Genomic DNA, 20,264 nt, shown 5'->3' on the forward strand with positions numbered 1-20,264 from the left:
TAGAAAGTATAGCAGAGCTGGGTCTGTAATAATAACTACAAATTCCAGTAGTCCTAGAGGTTAAATTGCTGGTCTACAAAAGTGCATGAACTACAGTTGAGTAATCTAAAAGGCATGAAAAGCTGAAACAAGCAAATTCCACACAAACCCATACCCATCCCCACAAACATGAGATAGGTTTAATTCCCAATTGCAAACAATACCGCATAATGCAAAAGGTATAAACAGAACTATAAAAATACGCTAAGTTAAAGAAGGGGGCGAACCCCTTCCCCTAGATACATTGCAAATCTAGTAAGCATAAGAAGTGGGCTCAGTAGAAATACAGAAGAAAGATATGTCTGGTATACAAAAAATACGTAGAACATATTACAATCATATTACAACCATCACGAGTGTCAGAGGGAAAACAGCAATAAATCCCACACAGAATGGGGAAGTGTAAATATGGACATCCCACAGGGATACGTTCCTGAGTGGGAGATAAGCGTCCCAGTCACGATGAATTACATTAGACGGGAGTAATAATACTTTAGAAGCAAAAGAGTTATATTCTGTTAAGTTCTTACCAGGCAAAGACGTCTTCCGGCTTGTCCAGGAACACTGTAGAGCCATTGTGCACCAGCCTGAGTTTTTCAGGGTAGACCATAGAGTAGGGAATTTGCTTATCCTCCAAACATTTCTTAGCCTCTGTAAACCTCTGCATTGCTTTTGTACATCCAGTGAGTAGTCAGGAAAGGCTCGTACATCCTAATTAGCATGTTTCAGAGGACCCTGTTTACTTGCAAGTTCCAGTATCTTGTCTCAGTCCCTGAAGTTGAGAAATTTGTCTATAAATGTGTGTGGAGGTGCTCCAGGTGCCAATTTTCCAAGAAGGCGGCAGGATTCGTTTTTTTCACTCCTTCAGGCAAGCCAACAAATCGGATATTACACCACTTTAGACGGTTCTCCATGTCATCGAGCTTGGTCCTCCATGCAGTCTGTTGACACTAGTGTGTCGACTCTGGATCGAAGAGGAGTTATCACATCTTCTAGATCAGAAATATGTCTTTCGGACTTAGTAGCCTTTTCACACAAAGTATGCACATCAGCTGTAAGGAGACCAAAGTCTGTTTGTAAAGCATCAATCTTTTCGGTTAATACCATATGGGACTTTGTTATAGCCTTCAAAACATCCAACATAGATGGCTCAGTATGAGAGTCAGCAAGAAGGGAGGCATAGGTAGAAGCCTCAGAAGGCCGTGATCTACTGGACCCAGGCACAGCTCCAGAAGATTTCTCCATTTTATCTGTTAGATTAGACTGATTAGATGGGGCCATTGCAGGTAGAACACGACTAGTAGAGACGTGCAAGGACAGAAAAAGCTACTCAGGCTAGTGCACAGAAAAATGTACTTAAAAAACATCAACATAGGGAAGGGGGGAAAGTCCGCCAGGTGTTATATTATCACCAGGTTACATCAGAGCAGTATTAGGTATAGGGTACCAGGTAAAGTTAAGCGTAATCCCAGGGCTGAAAAGCCACTTAACCCTCCTTGCGAGAGAAACAAAATGTCAGCTTCAATACTGCCAGTGGTATACAGGGCAGGGATGTAGTCTGCAGATGTGCCTCCACTTTTCAGAGGTTAACAGGGAGAAATTTCACCCAGCTGGGCATCGGGTGGCGTGCTGAGCCCAGGTCAGCGGTCCCTGATTCAGGTCGAATTTCGGCGGCGGTGTCTAAGTCCAGATGTGAAGGCCGCGCATGTACAGCCAGAAATTTAGACCAGAGATCCGGATGCCAAACTAAGCCCCTACTCTCCTGCTGTACAAGCTGGACTATATAGGCATCCAAATACTCCCGGTAGTAGCGGCAGTGCAGCAGCACAAATGTCAACTCCGTTGCCGGCACCGGGAGGGAGGATGAGGAGAGATAGTGAGCGCCACCAGCGGAGCTCATCTAAAGCGCATCCTTGCGTGTCAGAGTCCTGACCACACCCCTGATAGGTTCATATTTAATACATATTCTTTCATTTATCTATTATATGTTTTTATATTAATAATTATTTTTTGTCATTTTACACAGCTTGAAGTTCAGGCTCCTCCAGGAATACCCGTTGGTTATGTTGTCCAGAACTGGCATCCATTTCTACCAAAGTTTACAATACAAAATGAAAGACATGAAAATGTTTTGAGGATCATTGGACCCTTTCTTCCTTGTGGTTGCTGCTCAGATGTTAATTTTGTGGTAAAAAAGTTAGTTTTGTTAATAATGATGTACCAGAAATGAGAAGGTATATAGCAACTTTTAAAAATCCATGTGGTGAAGACCTGTTATATCTACCACTGCTTCCTTATCACTTGCTACAATTTAAAGGCATGGTGTCGCCCCAAAAACATGTTTTTTTTTTAAAATTTAAACATTTAGTGTGTGGGTGATAAAACATTGTTCAAATTTTTTTTATTTTTTTCGCGAGTCAGGAAATATTATAAATTTTTTCAAATTTATAATACTACCCATTTTTGGTCACTAGATGGAGCTGTTTGGAGCTAGTTCCCAAAATTGCAGCATTGCAACATTGGGTTAAAAGCTATCGCTCTAGTGAGCGCTCAGCATCCCCCCCTCCTTTATCCTGGCTAGTGCCGGGATAAACGAGGGGTTTGAAAGGTTTAACCTGCTACACTGTGCGTCGCCATTTTTTGAGGTAACCCACAGTGTAGTAGGTTTACATGCAGTAGTAAACACACACAAACACTAACATACATTGAAATCGCTTACCTGCTCCTGCCGCCGCGGCCCGTCCGCTCCCTTTGCTGCCGCTGTTCCATGTGCACTTGTCCGGAAGCCGCGACCGGAAGTAGTAATATTACTGTCCGGCCGCGACTTCCGGTCCACAGGAAAATGGCGCCGGACGGCGCCAATTTCGAATAGGACTGTGTGGGAGCGGCGCATGCGCAGTTCCCACACAGACGCCGTACACGGCAGTCAATGGGACGGGAGCCGTTCGCAGTCCCTATGGGACTGTGGCTGCCGTATTCCATGTCTGTGTGTGTCGTTAATCGACACACACAGAAATGGAACAAAAAATGGCAGCCCCCATAGGGAAAAAAAAGTGTGAAAAAAAGAAACAGTAAAACACAAACACACAAATGAAAATAAACGTTTATATTAAGGCACTAACATCTTTAACATATTAATAAAATATTTGTGATGACACTGTTCCTTTAAGGCTCTGTTCACATTGGTGTCATTGGTCCAGTTATTACGGGAGCTATTATAGATATGACAGATCCGTTGTGATTCGTTTTGTAACATATCGTGATGGATCTCTTTGACTTTCATGGCTTTATCAGGATTTTATGTTTTTTCTTGTTTACTGGGTAGAACAGGGCAGCATCAAAATGGACGTTAAAGAGCAACAGAAATCTGAGGGAAAATAACAGTGAGTGTAAAGAGTGTAAAAGGATTTGGATTGGTCCATTAAATTAATAGAATTTAGCCCTTTCCTATTACCGTCCTGTCAAAGCCATCATAGTAAAAAAAAATAAAAAAAAAATTGTCATAATATTTTTTTATGAATCTTCCATGTGCTAGGTAAGTAGATAAAAAGTCTGAAATTTGACATCTATAATTAAAACTAATAGGAAAAGTTATCAAACATTCTACACCAGTTTTCTGATGTAAAAAGTATCAATTTGCACAAAAACTCACATTTAGTGTTTTTTCTTTTTTTATGCCATTCATGACACTTTTCAAAAAGTGGGCGGGGCATAGCAGAATACCCATGTAAAGAAATAATATGTATAAAGGCTTTACATGAGCCATCCATATACATCCCTTTGGTCCAGTGGGTTTTTCAATATTCTGAGACCAGGGCCGGACTGGGACTTAAAATCAGCCCTGGCATTTTTAAGCACACAGGCCAGTCTTTTATCAGCTGTTTACTATTTTTCAGTTCATATACAGTCTTCCCTCTTAAATCAAAGTTAGCTACTGTCTATTCTAAAATCACACAGTTAGCTGGTAGTTTAAAAGCATAAGGTGAGGATAAAATAATGTTGAAGCAACCAAACCTGCGCATTAAAAACCTAGTATTAATTCATATAAAATAAGACCAATAGTGCTCTCTAAAAAGGGAATTAAAACAGAAACTTGAGAACTTAATTAAAAGAAACCTATTAAAATCAGGAAAATCTTTGTCACCCTTTGGTTTGGATTTCATTACGGTTTCTCTTTTCAGTTTCTCTATCCTGGAACTCCAAAAGAAGGTAAAACTAGCTTTAGTAATTTTTCATAATAAAACTGTAGTGGGAGGGAACACTATACTTACATATAAAAGAAGGATAAAATGACCATTATTATGATTCAAATTTTTCCCTCCATGGTGAGTTTCCTCATGTTCCACATACATATTTCATTGTTTGGCTTGGTTCACACAACCTATTTTCAGACGTAAACGAGGCGTATTATGCCTCGTTTTACGTCTGAAAATATGGCTACAGTACGTCGGCAAACATCTGCCCATTCATTTGAATGGGTTTGCCGATGTACTGTGCCGACGACCTGTCATTTACGCGTCGTCGTTTGACAGCTGTCAAACGACGACACGTAAATTGACTGCCTCGGCAAAGAAGTGCAGGACACGTATTTTGAGCCGTTCTTCATTGAAGTCAATGAAGAACAGCTCAAGATTATGGCCGTCAAAGACGCCTCGCATAATGCGAGGAGGAGCTTTTACGTCTGAAACAACGCAGCTGTTTTCTCCTGAAAACAGTCCGTCTTTTCAGACGTAAAAGACAGTTCTCGTGTGCACATACCCTTTACCTTTTGCACCACCATGTCCCAACTTATAAAACCATTATCATACCCACTGAAGGAGACACCTACAATTTTAATAGTATCTGACACAGGAACGGGTATGTCACTTAAAACCATGCTTCCAATGCTTAAAATATTACTTTTGCTAAAGCTTACCTTAAAACCGGAAGCACAGCAATAAAACTCAATTTGTTTGAGGGCTTTCTGAAGCGACAGGGTGTCCCTACAAAGTATCGCCACATCATCCATGTACCCCACTGCTTTAGCCTCTTTTCTACCTCCCCTGGCAGGGGGACTCCACGTATCAGTTTGTCTCGGTGTATTGCGCATAATAGAGGCTCTAGTGCACATAAAAAGCAGTGGGGACAAGGGACACCCCTGCTTCACCCCAGAGTTTAAAAATACAACCTGTGTATTAAAACCATTTACTAAAATTTTGCTAGTGCAATCTTTATAATGTCAAAAACAGGGATTTTGCTGATACCCTCACTTATTTATTATATACAAAGTGAGTTAGAGAGAACCACAAAGGTGTATACCACCAATAATTGCTTATTAAATTATTTGGGAAAAAGGAAGAGAGGAAAAGAACTGTGGTTCTAGTAGGAAATAAAAATAATAAACTTTATTAATATATTTATGTTAAAATAATTCTATCTTTTTCAATGTAGGTCAAAAATAATTAGCAGTGCAGAAGACCCCTTGTCCTGCACTTAAAGAACAAAATTTGTCTTGTATATGTTTGACGCGCGTTTCGCCGGCATTCCGGCTTCCTCTTGGGGTGTAACCCGCTGGTTCTGGCGCCCTTATATATCAGAAATGCTGAGTGACAGCTAAGGGGGCCAATAGGATTGTTTTGATTGTAACAATGTGTAAGTGACAGGTAGATCAATTCAGAAGTCTGTCACAAGGCTCAATATTATATCTTGACAGAAAAATCAATTTTGAATGATATTTTATTTAGATATTGATTATTATTCTTAGTTTCCTATATTTATTAAAGTTATGAGTTGCTAATATATATATGGATGGCAGTTATATTTCAAATTACTTTATATCAAGTTTTTACATATATATATATATATAAACATCTAGTTTAATCAGATATGCCAAGGGTGAATTCTTTAGTGTTATATTGGTTGCTATGCTCAAATATTAGATGTTTGTTTTAATGTCCATATTTTTATCATCTGATTCTTGTTCTTTCATATATATAGGGAAAGAGGAAGGGGGATACAGAACGCCCATCGTGACGAACTCCCACAGCATCTTTCTCATGGTAAGTTTATGATAATGGTTTATTAATTATTTTAAGTTTTGTATCAAAATATTTATTTGTTTTTATAGATTTAAAAGGGATTTTTAGGGGATTTTTATATACACATATATATATATAATATATATATACATATATATACATGTCTCACAGAAAGCAACCAAAATTAAAGCTCTCATTTAGGCCATTTGGATTAACAGAATTCATCTGAAAAATCCACTGACTTTCTCTTTTTAGAAGGGCTTCATCCAAATTACCTCCTCTTATGCCCATTTTTAGCTGGCATATTGCCCATCCTTTGAGGTTTGTCCAATCTAAATTATGATGTTGTTTATAATGTCTAGCAATTGGGGTCGGGGTAAAGGGTTTATTTTGGCACAAGGAGGTAATTTGGATGAAGCCCTTCTAAAAAGAGAAAGTCAGTGGATTTTTCAGATGAATTCTGTTAATCCAAATGGCCTAAATGAGAGCTTTAATTTTGGTTGCTTTCTGTGAGACATGTATATATATGTATATATATATTATATATATATATGTGTATATAAAAATCCCCTAAAAATCCCTTTTAAATCTATAAAAACAAATAAATATTTTGATACAAAACTTAAAATAATTAATAAACCATTATCATAAACTTACCATGAGAAAGATGCTGTGGGAGTTCGTCACGATGGGCGTTCTGTATCCCCCTTTCTCTTTCCCTATATATATGAAAGAACAAGAATCAGATGATAAAAATATGGACATTAAAACAAACATCTAATATTTGAGCATAGCAACCTCTATAACACTAAAGAATTCACCCTTGGCATATCTGATTAAACTAGATGTTTATATATATATATATATGTAAAAACTTGATATAAAGTAATTTGAAATATAACTGCCATCCATATATATATTAGCAACTCATAACTTTAATAAATATAGGAAACTAAGAATAATAATCAATATCTAAATAAAATATCATTCAAAATTGATTTTTCTGTCAAGATATAATATTGAGCCTTGTGACAGACTTCTGAATTGATCTACCTGTCACTTACACATTGTTACAATCAAAACAATCCTATTGGCCCCCTTAGCTGTCACTCAGCATTTCTGATATATAAGGGCGCCAGAACCGGCGGGTTACACCCCAAGAGGAAGCCAGAATGCCGGCGAAACGCGCGTCAAACATATACAAGACAAATTTTGTTCTTTAAGTGCAGGACAAGGGGTCTTCTGCACTGCTAATTATTTTTGACCTACATTGAAAAAGATAGAATTATTTTAACATAAATATATTAATAAAGTTTATTATTTTTATTTCCTACTAGAACCACAGTTCTTTTCCTCTCTTCCTTTTTCCCAAATAATTTAATATGCAATCTTTATAATCCATCCACTCTAAAACCTTAAAAAGATAAAAATGCGTCACACGGTGAAAAGCTTTTTGGAAGTCTATGGATAAAATGGCTAATTTTAAGTTTCTAGAATTTGTGTCCTCAATCGCATGCTTTATTGAATTAAGGTTGTCCCAGATGTTGTGGCCTGGCACCCCACACACCTGGTTAGAGTGTATTATGTGGGGTACTATGGCTTTTAAACGGTTCGCACATAGTTTCGCTATCATTTTGTAATGACTATTCAGAATGGTTATTGGCCTCCAGTTCTCTAAAACTGCGATGTCACCTTTTTGTATAGCAAGGAGACCTCACCCTTCCGCCAGGACTTAGGCAGCATATTGGAATTAAAAGCTTCAGTAAAAAGGTTTAAGAGATCATCTTTTAAAATGTCGTACAATTTGACATAAAACTCACTGGGTATACCATCTGGTCCAGGAACTTTTCCTGCTTTAAAACTCTTCACTTTCTCTAAAATCTCCTGCACCGTCAGTTCCTGTAATAAAAAAATTTGGGAGACAGGGTCTAAAACAGTGGTAATCTCCTCTAGTGAGTCATGCATAAAATCACGATCCACAGTTTTAACATTAAAAAGGCCAGCATAAAACTCATGAACTTTACTTAAAAGACCATGTGCATCCGACACCCCTTCAATGTTTTTAATGATAGCCTTTTTATTATTTATCTTCCTAAAAAAGTTTCTGGAGCAGGTCTCCTCCACGTGCTGGATTTTAGAACGAAAAATACTTTCTTCACCTTTCTGCTCCCGGCACCCGGCACTCGTTATTAAAATCACGCTTTACATAAAATGATAAAAGATGTGATCTGAAAAAACAAAGGCAGTGCATTTTAGTTACAAAAAATGAAATCTATCCCGGGGCTACAGGTGGGGTTGCTCCAGGTAACGCCGGCTTCCTCTGGACTGCTCCTGTTGCATTCTTTATATACATCAATCAAATTAAAATCATTCACAATGTCTTTGAGCAGTCCAGAGGTCTTGTCATAATTTCTACTTGTAGAGTTTGTAAGCCGGCGTTCTCCTCTCAGGATACAGTTAAAATCACCTGCGAGGATAAAAGGCTCAGTTGTATTGATAAAAAGAGGTAAAATTGCTAACATTTCTGCTGTTTCATTTTTGTCAGGTGAGCCATAAAAATTTAAAAACTGCCATTTCACACCATCAATAAACGCTTCAACCAATAAAATTCGTCCTGGTAAAATCTCTTGAATAAAATCAATTAAAAAGTTTCCCTTAAAAAGAATGTTGACCCGTGCTGATCTGGACTCATTTGATCCAGACCAGACGGATGGACCATACTTCCAATCCTATTTGTATTTATGGTACTTCATCGTATGGGGAACGCCACACTCCTGCAGGAAAAAATAAGAGGCTGCCAGGCAAGATAATAAATTGAAGAGAGCAACCCTTCTGACATTGGACTTGGTGCCCCTCACGTTGAGGGAGATCCCCTTTATTTCAGACATTGTGGAGTTAAAAGAAAGTCTTGATTTTAAAATAATAAATAATCGCAGTACTTAAAAATAATTTAATCTGCCAGCAATATCAGAAATCTCGTTTGCACTCATATCCCTGCCCTCGTCCGACCCTACTGTGAAGAGGGACGATGCGGTAAAGGAACTTCCTTCATTGAGAGCCATGCCCGCAACTCTCATCTCATACATGAAGAGCCCAATCTCGCTTAGCTCCACCTGGGACTCAAGTGGTTGACCGCTTAGGTACATATCGGGTAAGTCCCCAAAGGTTCTCACCTCTCCCCCTGGTTCCGTGAAGGCCTTCTTAGAGGGGCAGGTTTGCGCACATGGCGTGGTGTCCGATATTTGGGAGGGAACAGTGCCCATCCTCCTCACCAGGCCAGGCGAGGATGGGGTCCTAGAAGGAGCCACATTTTTCTTCACGAACGTGTCCATCTGCTCCTCCCCTGTCTCCCTCCTACCAGCACGATCTTGTTTTCCCTTTTTCTGGGGACCCACCGTTACCCAGTTTTCCTCCTCAGAGTCAGACTCTAGAGTTCCAGGTACAGGAGCAGGCCCGGCACCCCCTGAGCAACCAGCCCTCTGGGATGCCTCAGTTCTATCTGTGGCCTGCTCCTTTTCAGCCTTCCTTTTCTTGTATTGGGCTCTTTCCTCTCCTCTGAGGTTGCTGGCTGCGAGGCACCTGCTTTGGCCTCATTGCTGCGCACCTTTGAAGCCCAGGTGCCATTCAGATGTCTTCAGCTACTCACTATTCAAACATTTCTGCACCTATAAACAAAGATAAAATTCTCATGGTGCCACACACATTGCCCCTAAATATAATAGTTCCATACACTGCACCTCTAATTATAATAGCACCATACACTGTGTCCCTGATTATAATAGCACCATACACTGTGTTCCTGATTATAATAGCACCATACACTGTGCCCCTGATTATAATAGTACCATACACGGTGTCCCTGATTATAATATCATTATACACTGTGTCCCTGATTATAATAGCATTATACACTGTGTCCCAAACACACACACACACGCACGCGCGCACGCACGCACGCACACACACACACACACACACACACACACAGTGCTCTCCATAGAAAGTGCCCCAATAGAGCCCCCTGTAGATAGTGCCCCCATAGCCCCCCTGTAGATAGCTCCCCACATATAGCACCCTGTGTATACAGTGCCCCACACATAGCCCTCTTGTATATGGTGTCCCACATATAGCTCGCTATAGATAGTGACCCACATATAGACTCCCCTGTCGATTGTGGCTTACATATAGCGCCCCTGAATAAAGTGCCCCACATATAGCCCCCTGTAGATAGTACCCAACATATAGCCCCCTGTATATAGCTCCCCACATATAGAGCCTCCTGTATATATAGCACCACATACAGCCCCCCTGTAGATGGTGCCCCACATATAAACCCCCTGTATATGGTGTCCCACATATAGCCCCCCTTTAGATAGTGACCCACATATAGACTCCTTGCCACACATATACCGTCCCCTGCATATAGTGCCCCACATATAGCCTCCCTGTAGATCATGTCCCACATATAGCCTGCCCTGTAGATAGTGTCCCACATATAGCCTCCCCTGTAGATAGTTTCCCACATATAACCTCCCCTGTAGATAGTGCCCCACATAAATCCTCCCCTGTAGATTGTGCCCCACAAATAGCCCCCCCTTAGCGTCTCACATATAGCCTCCCCTGTAGACTGTGCCCCACATATAGCTTTCCCCCTGTAGATAATGCCACTCACAATTTTAGGTGGAAAAACAACAACTTTACTGTCTCACCTTGATCCCGTTTCCACACCGTCCTGTGTCAATGCAGGCCTGCTTTCTTCTGAGCAGGTCTGGTGGGGCTGAACGACGGCGCTGATTGGCAGGGCAGAATGACTTGCCCCGCCAATCAGCGCCTTTCAACAACGGAATCGTCGCGATGACGCCTAGCATCGTTGAAAGGCGCTGATTGGCAGGGCAAGTCATTCTGCTAAATGGTCGGGCACGGAAGTTGCCCGGCCATATAAACGCAGGTACAATTAGTACAGGAGGGATTGGCGGCAGCTTGTTTCAGTGGCGCCGCCGCTGACTGCTGTTATTTAACCAATACATTACATATGTAGGAGCTGATAATGTTTCCAGTCAGGAGAATATTTAATAACTGTGATTACATTTCTAAGCTGTTTTTTTTTCATAGGTTAAGTCTGTTGATGAGACTTGTGAAGTTGGTAGAATTACCAAACAGTGGTCTGGCCTGGTGAATGAGATGTGTACGGATGCTGACATGTTTGGGGTCCAGTTTCCATTGAACCTTGATGTAAAAACCAAAGCAGTGATGCTCGGTGCATGTTTTCTTATTGTAAGTTTATTACTTGATAACAAACACTGTTTCTTAAATGGTAACTTTTATTTTAAAAATTCTGTGTAATTTAGGTAAAGGGATTGCCTCAACATGACAAGCCTTTTCTATATTAAGGCTGGCCTGGCAATTATTTGATTGCTACTGGTCAAGCATTATAAGCCCTGGTGTCCAGCTGTTACCAGTGTGGGAAGCTCCCGATAGACATACATTTCCCCTGTAGCAAGCCCTAGTCCGCCAGAGCAGGGGCTGCTGTTTGCAGCAGCTTTCTGCTCTGGCTAATAGAGAGGATTCTTGTGGGGAGGATACCCTCTCTATGGTATCTATATTCCCTAATAGGACAAATGGACAGGAGTTCTCCTAATGAGAAGGTAAATAAAATTTTAACTGCAAGCTACTTTATAAATTTTAGCAGTGCTCCATTGTAATATTCATATTATAAACTCTTCACATACTGTATATAACACTTGTTTCTTTTGAGCTCACCCATACTCGTGTCTCCAAGACATTATAATAAAGGTGATACCCTATAATTAAGTCGAAGGCATACTGCAGATAAGATAAACTAAAGTAAAAGTCGGAAAGGTCTAAAATTAGCAGGCAGACATCTTAGATAACTGACATGGCTGGATGAAATCTCATTTGCTGCATTCATTCTACTGTCATTCATGTAAAAATGTGTTAGGCTACTTCTTTAGTGGTGCAGTGATATACTTTACGCTAAACTTCACGTGTATTGGTCAACCTGCAGATGCAGATCCCCACAACTGAATGGATATACATTCAGCCTGAAGTATATTCACCCAAAGGACAGGGCTTAAAGAGGATCTGTCATTAGACTATGCTGCCCTTATTACAGGAATAGGTCCACTCTCCTCTAAGCCAAAATGGAGCAAAGAAATATTTTGCCGTTTGACTAATAGGAGCGTTCAAAGAATACAATGGACTCATAGTTATGAGGGGAGCTCTACCCCGCATTCTCCTCCTCCTCACAGTGATTGACGGGCTGCTCGGCATGCAGAAACACAGCAGTCAGCTGTCAATCACCGCCGAGAGGGGCAGCGGGGCTGCTCCCCTCAGAAATACTCTGCACTCATAACTATGAGTCCAGTGTATTTCTGATCACTCGTATTAGCCAAGTGACACAATATTATTTGTACCGTTGTGGCTAATAGGAGAGTTGACTTGTCTCCGTAATTTGCTGCCTTTGTAAAGTTCAGCATAGTCTGAGCACATTTTTAACAAATATGACATGCATCAGAACCTATTGATATATTCTTAGTTTATGGCTCCTGAAGAGACTGTTCTTTAGAATGGATGGGATGGTTGCAGATAACCTTTATTTGATAACCCAGACGAGAGCTTCAATATATGCTGCAGTTGTTAGGACAGTCGGCGCTTCACAGAATCAGAAGTGAGCAACTCTATAAATATAGTAATCAAAAGAAAGATTTTCTTTCTTTGGATATATAATGACACAATTAAGACCCTATATAAACCCTATATGGCCATACCACTGGTTCCACGACCAAATCAATGTAATGCCAAGCTGTTAGTGTACCTGAAATGAAAAGAAGAGGGGTCCAGCTACCGTACAATATGCCACCCCACATCATAATCCCAGGGGTAGGACCGGTGTGACGTTCCCTTGTGATTGCCCACTTGTTCCCCAGATCAAACTCTGGCTATCATTGCGTGTGAGACAAAAGTGGGACTCATCGCTGAAGAAGATAGGCCTCCATTCCAGCCTCCATTGCCTTTTTGCTGTACACCATGATCGCCTTTGAGAGTGGTGGGATGGGGTCAATGGAACATCTGTAGCTAGACGTCTGGCTCATAGCCCAATGTTGTGCAAACGCCTTCTCATGGTTTGTGTCGACACTTTTTGCCACCCTAGAATGTGACGTCCAATTTCACTTGCAGCACAGAATGGATCACTATGCGCCATTCTTCCAATCGGGTTTCGGTCTGTGCAGAGATTCTCCTCTGCGCATCTCTTACTGTCATTCACGTTCAATGTTGTTCCCCCAACCTCCGGGACACGCAAAACTGAACAGCGCTGGCATCTCACATTAGGGCTGCCGGGATCTGCCAGAGTGACAAACCAAGGTCTCTCAGTTAAAGGATTCTGTCCCTCTTAGTTTGCGACAAGTGGCTATAACTGGCACGTTGACAAACAGGAGGCATCACACAATCAACAATTTTTTAAGGTTCCATGTGGCTAAAAAAACTTAGCTTTCAATATGGCTTTTAAGCCCTTCCCACATGCCACAGATTGGAGCTAGGTGCTTGAATATTTGATAATTTGAAGATTTTATTGACACCTGCAACTCCCTCGATTTGCATAAACTTATGGCTTGCCCTTCTTGGTGTTGCAATTTCAATGTTGGAGTTTAAAAACACGTTAGGAACTGATCCAGTACTCAAAGACAGAGCCGTAACTTGAGGCTCCTGTGCTTAGACCCTCCAACCATAGCATGCCATTCATAATACTAATATCCTCTTATATTGCAAAGAGGCCTGGGGCAACCTCTCAATCCCCTTAAATTAGACCCCCTGCTCACAGAGGCAGACTCAGACTGTGGAGGGCTCCTGTGCAAAGAATGTGCCTGTGCCCCCCATTCACCTAACCATGCCCGCGCGCATATATAACTATACAAATCTATATTGCACATTTTATTACTAGTTTAGAACACAAGTAACAAACATAAATAATGAAAATAATTTCCATATTTAACAACTGAGTATAACACAAAACACTCATGTAACTAACTTATAATGACTTTCTCTTGCATTACACAGTCACTTATAAAGCAGGACTATCAAGCAAGGACTTATCAAACAGCTTTGGTGTTTTCGTAACTCCCGACCAAATAATCATGAAGTAGCCGGGCAGCAGCAGGAGCCAAGAGACTCAGAACGGGGATCAGGAGGCCCCGTTCTAGAGATAGGCGCAGGTCCCAGAGGTGGGACCCACATCTATCAGACATTTATGGTATATCCTGTGGATATGCCATAAATGTTAAAGAAGGGCAAACCCCTTTAACTGAGCTCTACCCCACTCCACATTTTTCTACAGACAGGGCAGCAACCACTACCTCCTAGTTATGTTTATTTTCAGTCCGTCCCCTTCACAATGCTCAGCACACACACCGCACAGTACAAGCACTGGCAGGCTCAGGGGCGGAGCAAGAAGAACCCTAACACTGATAGGCTGAGAGGCTCAGCCAACCAGTATTAGGCTTAATTTCAGAAGCACCGCTATCCCGGATCAATAACTGGCCCAAAGATAGCGATGCTGGTTGCTAGGTTCGGCACCCTCTATCTGGTGGTCTTGGTGACCTAGTGAGCGTCACTGTAAGAAGTTATATTATTTCACCATGTAAAGGACTGCATCTGACAGTGACTCTGGTTTCCAGGTGACGAAGACCACCAAGCAGAGAGAGTCTCACCAGGCCCCTCCCCTCCTAATAATATTTCTAAGTTATAGATGATCGGCGCAACCGCGGGGCAGACAGAGGGAGCCCCCTCCCACCCTGTGCACTTCGACAACCAGGACGCAGATGTGAACAGGCCCTATTTCAGCATTTTGGGCCCCACTTAACTTAACTTTGCAGAGGGCCCGAAATGCTGAAATAGGGCCTGTTCACATCTGCGTCGAGGTTCCAGTGATCGCTTCTATCAGAACTTTCCATCAGGGGAACCCATGAACGCAAACCAAACGGAAACAATAGCTTTCCGTTTGCATTACCTTTGAATTCAATGGTAGTGTTTCCGCTGCAAATGGTTTCCGTTTGTCTCCGTTCCGTATGGTTTCCATTTTTTTGGGGGGCGGAAACAATAGCGCTGTCGACTATTTGAAATGGAAGCATTATCATTGAAATCGATGGTAATGCAAACGGAAGCTATGGTTTCCATTTGCCTTTTCATTGAAGGGTTTCTCCGATGGAAAGGTCTGACGGAACCCATCAACGGAACCCAAACCTTGAGGTGAACACACCCTTCCTGTATCAATAATGCAGTCAATTCAGAAGGCGGTGTGCAGAGAACTTCATCACTGATTTCTAGCACGTCCAGGAGTATTGCATGACCCAAATCATATGTCCCCCATCTCACACAAAAAAAAGATCTATGTACATATACAGTTATTAAATAATACCACTATACCAGATGAAATATTACCTGCATACTGTTACTGAACAAAACTCGCTATTATAATACCAATATTACCAATAAAAAGACATTATAATGTCCATATAATACTGCCACACCATAACCACATAGTGACTGAATAATACCCCCATACTGTTACTGAATAATACCGCCATACCATAACCACATAGTGACTGAATAATACCCCCATATTGTTACTGTATAATACCACCACACCATAACCATATAGTGACTGAATAATACCCCCATATAGTAACTAAATAATACCCTCATACTGTTACTGTATAATACCGCCACACCATAACCACATAGTTACTGAATAATACCCCCATACAGTAACTGAATAATACCGCCACACCATAACCACATAGTGACTGAGTAATACCCCCATAGGGTTACTGAATAGTACCACCACACCATAACCACATAGTTACTGAATAATACCCCATGCTTTTACTGAATAAAAACCACTTTACAAAGACCAATATTACCTCCAGGTGATGTTTTCTATGATTAGAGTTGTTCAATTTCCCTTTTTTTCTCCATCTGGCCCAGACCACTGTGATGACTTATTCCAGCCACGACTATTCTCTGCAGAATTTGACACACAGACAAGTTGGTTTCTAGCTTTTCCAGTACCCTCCCCACCTATACCCCATCCTCTAAGCAAACTCGGAATCCACAGTGCCCAGATGGTAATACTAATACCTCAGTGCTCGACACAATAAAAGTGCCCGATCAGTAATTGTGCCCCCTTTGTGCTCCCACAGCAGTAATGTCCCCTGTAGATAGCACCACACACAGCCCCCTGAAGATAGCACCACACACAGCCCCCGTAGATGGCACCACAGTCCTCCCCCCTTGTATATAGTGCCACACAGCCCCCTAGTGGATAGTGCCACACAGCCCCCCTTGTATATAGTGCCACACAGCCCCCACTTCCTTGCATATAGTGCCACACGGCCCCCCTCCCCTGTATATAGTGCCACATGGCGCCCCTCCCTTGTAGATACTGCCACACAGCACCCCTTTACTAGATAGTGCCACACAGCCCCCTGTAGGTTGCACCACACATAGCCCCCTATAGATAGCGACACACAGCCCTCCATTGTAAATTGTGCCACACAGCCCCCCTAGGAGATTGTGCCACACAGCCCCATCTTGTATATAGTGCCCAACAGCTCCCCCGTTGTATATAGTGCCACACAGCTCCCTTGTATATAGTGCCACACAGCACGCCTTGTATATAGTGCCACAAAGCTCTCCCTTGTAGTGCTGCCATGTATATAGTGCCACACAGCCCTCCCTTGTGTATAGTGCCACAATGCCCTCCCCTTGTATAGCGTGCCACCCATCCCCTCCCTTGTATATAGTGCTACACAGCCTCCCATCTATAAAGTGCCACACATCCCCCCCTTATTTAGAGTGCCACACAGCCCACCCCAAAAAAATATATTGTTCCGTTCCCGCGACGGACGGAGCGCTGCATAGCCTCTGAATGGAACGCTTGCGCAGACTAGCGTGATGCAGTGACGTCATCACGCCGTCCTGCGCAGAGAGTCTTCCCAGTGCCTTATAGTATTAATTTATATCTGCGTTCTGAGGACGCAGATACAAGTGAATGTGGCTGTCGCTAGCACAGGGGCCCCCTCCGGTGCTAGCGACGCCACCAGGCATACTGCCAGGCCCATAAATGTCACGGGCCGGGCAGCGCGGGCACCCTCATGCCTCAGCTGCGTAGCAGCAGCGGGCAAGGGGTCCCAAGAGGATGCGGGTCCTGGGCAATTCCCTAACGCATCAATAACATATGTAAAGGAAGGGGACCCGATCTGTAAGTTGCCGAAAGTGCACAGGGCGGGAAGTGGGCCCCCTCCGTCTGCCGCACAGCCGTGTCGATGTATGCGCACAGATTCGGCAGCCCCTGTGCAGCCGAATCTGCCTGCTCAATAAGGTGCTACTTGCAAGTAATTCTGTCCTCAGTATAAAAAAATAAAAAATAAAAATAAGGAGGTATCTTAGTGGTTAAAAAAAAACTAAAAGAGGTGCTGCCAATATATAGTCTGATAGCGGCTGTGAGGTCTGGGTGGAGCTCTTAGATAAACAAGTAGAAAATAAACCTAATTCTGAGGGAGGATAATTTTCCCTAGATAGACGACTGTGCCCAGAGAAAATTAACCAGAGTTATGAACACATGTACATGTAACCTCATCTTTTTGGCTACAGGACCATGAATTATTCGTATGTGTACTGTTACACCCTCTGTGTAAAAATGTGTTGATTGTGGAAATTATCCTAATTATGATGTGATTGTTGTTTTACATAAAAGGAATGCAGGCACAATCATTTTATTCTTTTTTTTTTTAATAGGATTTCATGTTCTTTGAACATTCTGAAGAAAACTGATCCTTTAGAATGTACGAACGAGTGCATGCAAAGTACTTTTTGTATATACAAAAAAAATTAATAAATATGCATTCATGGCAAAATTATTTTCTTGGTGCCTGTAAAGCTGAGTTATACAGTATGTTTACAACTTTATCAAATTCTGAAAACTGGAAGCCATGACTACGGGTAAGTATAGATTTTATTTTTTTTACCTGCTTTTTTCACAGCTGACATTCCGGCCAAAAAACTACACCACAATTTAGTGCATTTATTTTGGCTGGAATTCCCTGCGGGCTCCAGGTCGTATACGCTGTGTACATTTACGCAGCATATCCATCCTGTGTGAACTTACCCTTAGGCTTACTCCATACACACTTTTTGTGGGGCCTTTTTTAACCAAAGATACATGTGTTTTTGCTGTCAATTTTTTGCTAATAATGTGTTTTACTACCTGCGTTTTTGTTAGGCCTCATGCACACGAACGTGCTTTTGCGGCCGCAATTCCGCCAAAATCCACGGGAGAATTGCGGCCCCATTCATTTCTACGGGGCCATGCACACGACCGTAGTTTTTACGGTCCATGCATGGCCCGGGAGCCCGCACCGCAGAAAGAACGGACATGTCTTATTACGGCCATGTTCTGAGGTCCAAGCTCATTGAAAATAATGGCCGCGGCCATGTTCATGGCCCGCGATTTGCGGGCGGCTCGCGGCTGACAGTCCGCTGCCGGCCGTCCCGAAAATCACGGCTGTGCACATAGCTACGGTTGTGTGCATGAGGCCTTAGGTGGTGTTATTCACATTGCTAATCATGTGATTGAAAGATCATGTGATGCAAACACAAAAATTCAATTAAAAAAAAACAAAAAACACAAAAACCGTCTTAAAAATACGCCACACATATTAACATATTGACACATTTTGTTTTTTTTTAAAGAGGCAAACAAGCCTTTGTAGGTCTATGAGACATAACGCCCCTAAATGCTAGAAAAAATACCAAATACAGGCTTGCTGCAATTTGTAAAAAACGCCAATGAACCAAAAAACAATGCATATCTAAAAAAAGCTGCAAAAACAATTCACTGTTTGTAGTGCATTTAATAATTTTCTATTGACTTCAAGTTTTTATTTGTTTAATACGTTAAGGGTTTCCTAAAAACACTGCGTGTGAAGCCCCCCCCAGGGCTGGAATCATGCAGTTTTGGTGCACTCTCTGATTCAGATTTTTGAGCAAAACACAGACATTGATCCAAAAAGAAGGAAAAGTATAAAGAAAAGGCAATGTCCCACATTTATCAATGCATTTTCACCTTTTCCAGGCACAATTTACTCCAAAATGGCATCTAACCTGCCTTGTGACTTATTTGTTAATCATTTGCGCCAGAATTTAGAGCCATTCGCTTCACGCACGTCAGTTTTTAAAAGTGGAGTGACAAGTAGACATGGCTTACTGCTTGGCCAGGATTTAGAAACAATTATGAAATGTGCCTTTTTTTGCATCTTTACAGCATACAGACCTAGGTGTAGAAAAAGTACTGTCATTTTAGCCAGCATGGAAGCAATGGCAGTAATGTATGCTGTGACAGATTTATCAAAGAAAAGACAGTCATGAATTTCACTCATAATATGTCAATAAAACAGTTTAGCTTTAACGTAGACATTGGCATTAATGACGCCACCTTTGATAAATGTGGGTCTTTGTCTCCTCTCTCTTGTATCCACAAATATGTCATGTGTGATCCCAGCCAAAAGTTTACATAGGTATATTCGTCTTTAGTCATTTCATAGATGTGCACAGTCCTTTACAAAAGGGTGTACCTTGCGGGGAGAGAATACATTTATGCAGTGGTTAGAACCTACCAAAATTGGTACAAGGAAGAAGAACTGGTGACAGGGTCATGGGCACCCAAGACTCATTGATACAGGTTGGGAGTGAAGGCTAGACGGTCTGGTCTGGTCACACAGAAGAGCTAGTCTAGCACAAACCGCCGGAAAAGGCAATGCTGATTATGATAGAAAGACGTCAGGACACAATGTGCATTGCAACTTGCTGCGTTTGAGGCTGTGTAGGTGCAGATCGGTCGGAGTGCCAATGCTGACACTTGTCCACCACCGAAAGCACCCACAATGGGCATGTGAGTATCAGAACTGGACCATGGAGCAGTGGAAGAAAGTGGCCTGGTCTAAGGGAATTACGTTTTTTCTTTTACATCATGTGGTCTGTCTACTGCATGTGAATTACTTATCTGGGGGTGATAAATAGCGCCAGGATTCACTATGGGAATAAGGCAAGCCGGCGGATGCAATGTTCTGCTAGGAAACCTTATGTCCAGGCATTCATGTAAATGTTACTTTGTTGCAGACCCCTTCCTGGCAA

General features: G+C 41.9%; 1 protein-coding gene across 1 annotated transcript in view; it reads left to right on the forward strand.

The window, feature by feature from the left end:
• The window catches only part of LOC142760453 (phospholipid scramblase 1-like), a 65,796-nt gene extending 47,890 nt beyond the window's left edge, over nucleotides 1-17,906 (forward strand). Inside the window, exons 5-7 of the mRNA XM_075863644.1 lie at nucleotides 2,066-2,227; nucleotides 11,169-11,330; nucleotides 17,871-17,906. Of these exons, the coding sequence (XP_075719759.1) occupies nucleotides 2,066-2,227; nucleotides 11,169-11,330; nucleotides 17,871-17,906 (360 nt within the window). The remainder of the gene's footprint in view (nucleotides 1-2,065; nucleotides 2,228-11,168; nucleotides 11,331-17,870) is intronic.
• The last annotated feature ends 2,358 nt before the right edge of the window (nucleotides 17,907-20,264 follow it).

This window comes from Rhinoderma darwinii, chromosome 4, assembly GCF_050947455.1.
Source record: "Rhinoderma darwinii isolate aRhiDar2 chromosome 4, aRhiDar2.hap1, whole genome shotgun sequence".
NCBI lineage: Eukaryota > Metazoa > Chordata > Amphibia > Anura > Rhinodermatidae > Rhinoderma > Rhinoderma darwinii.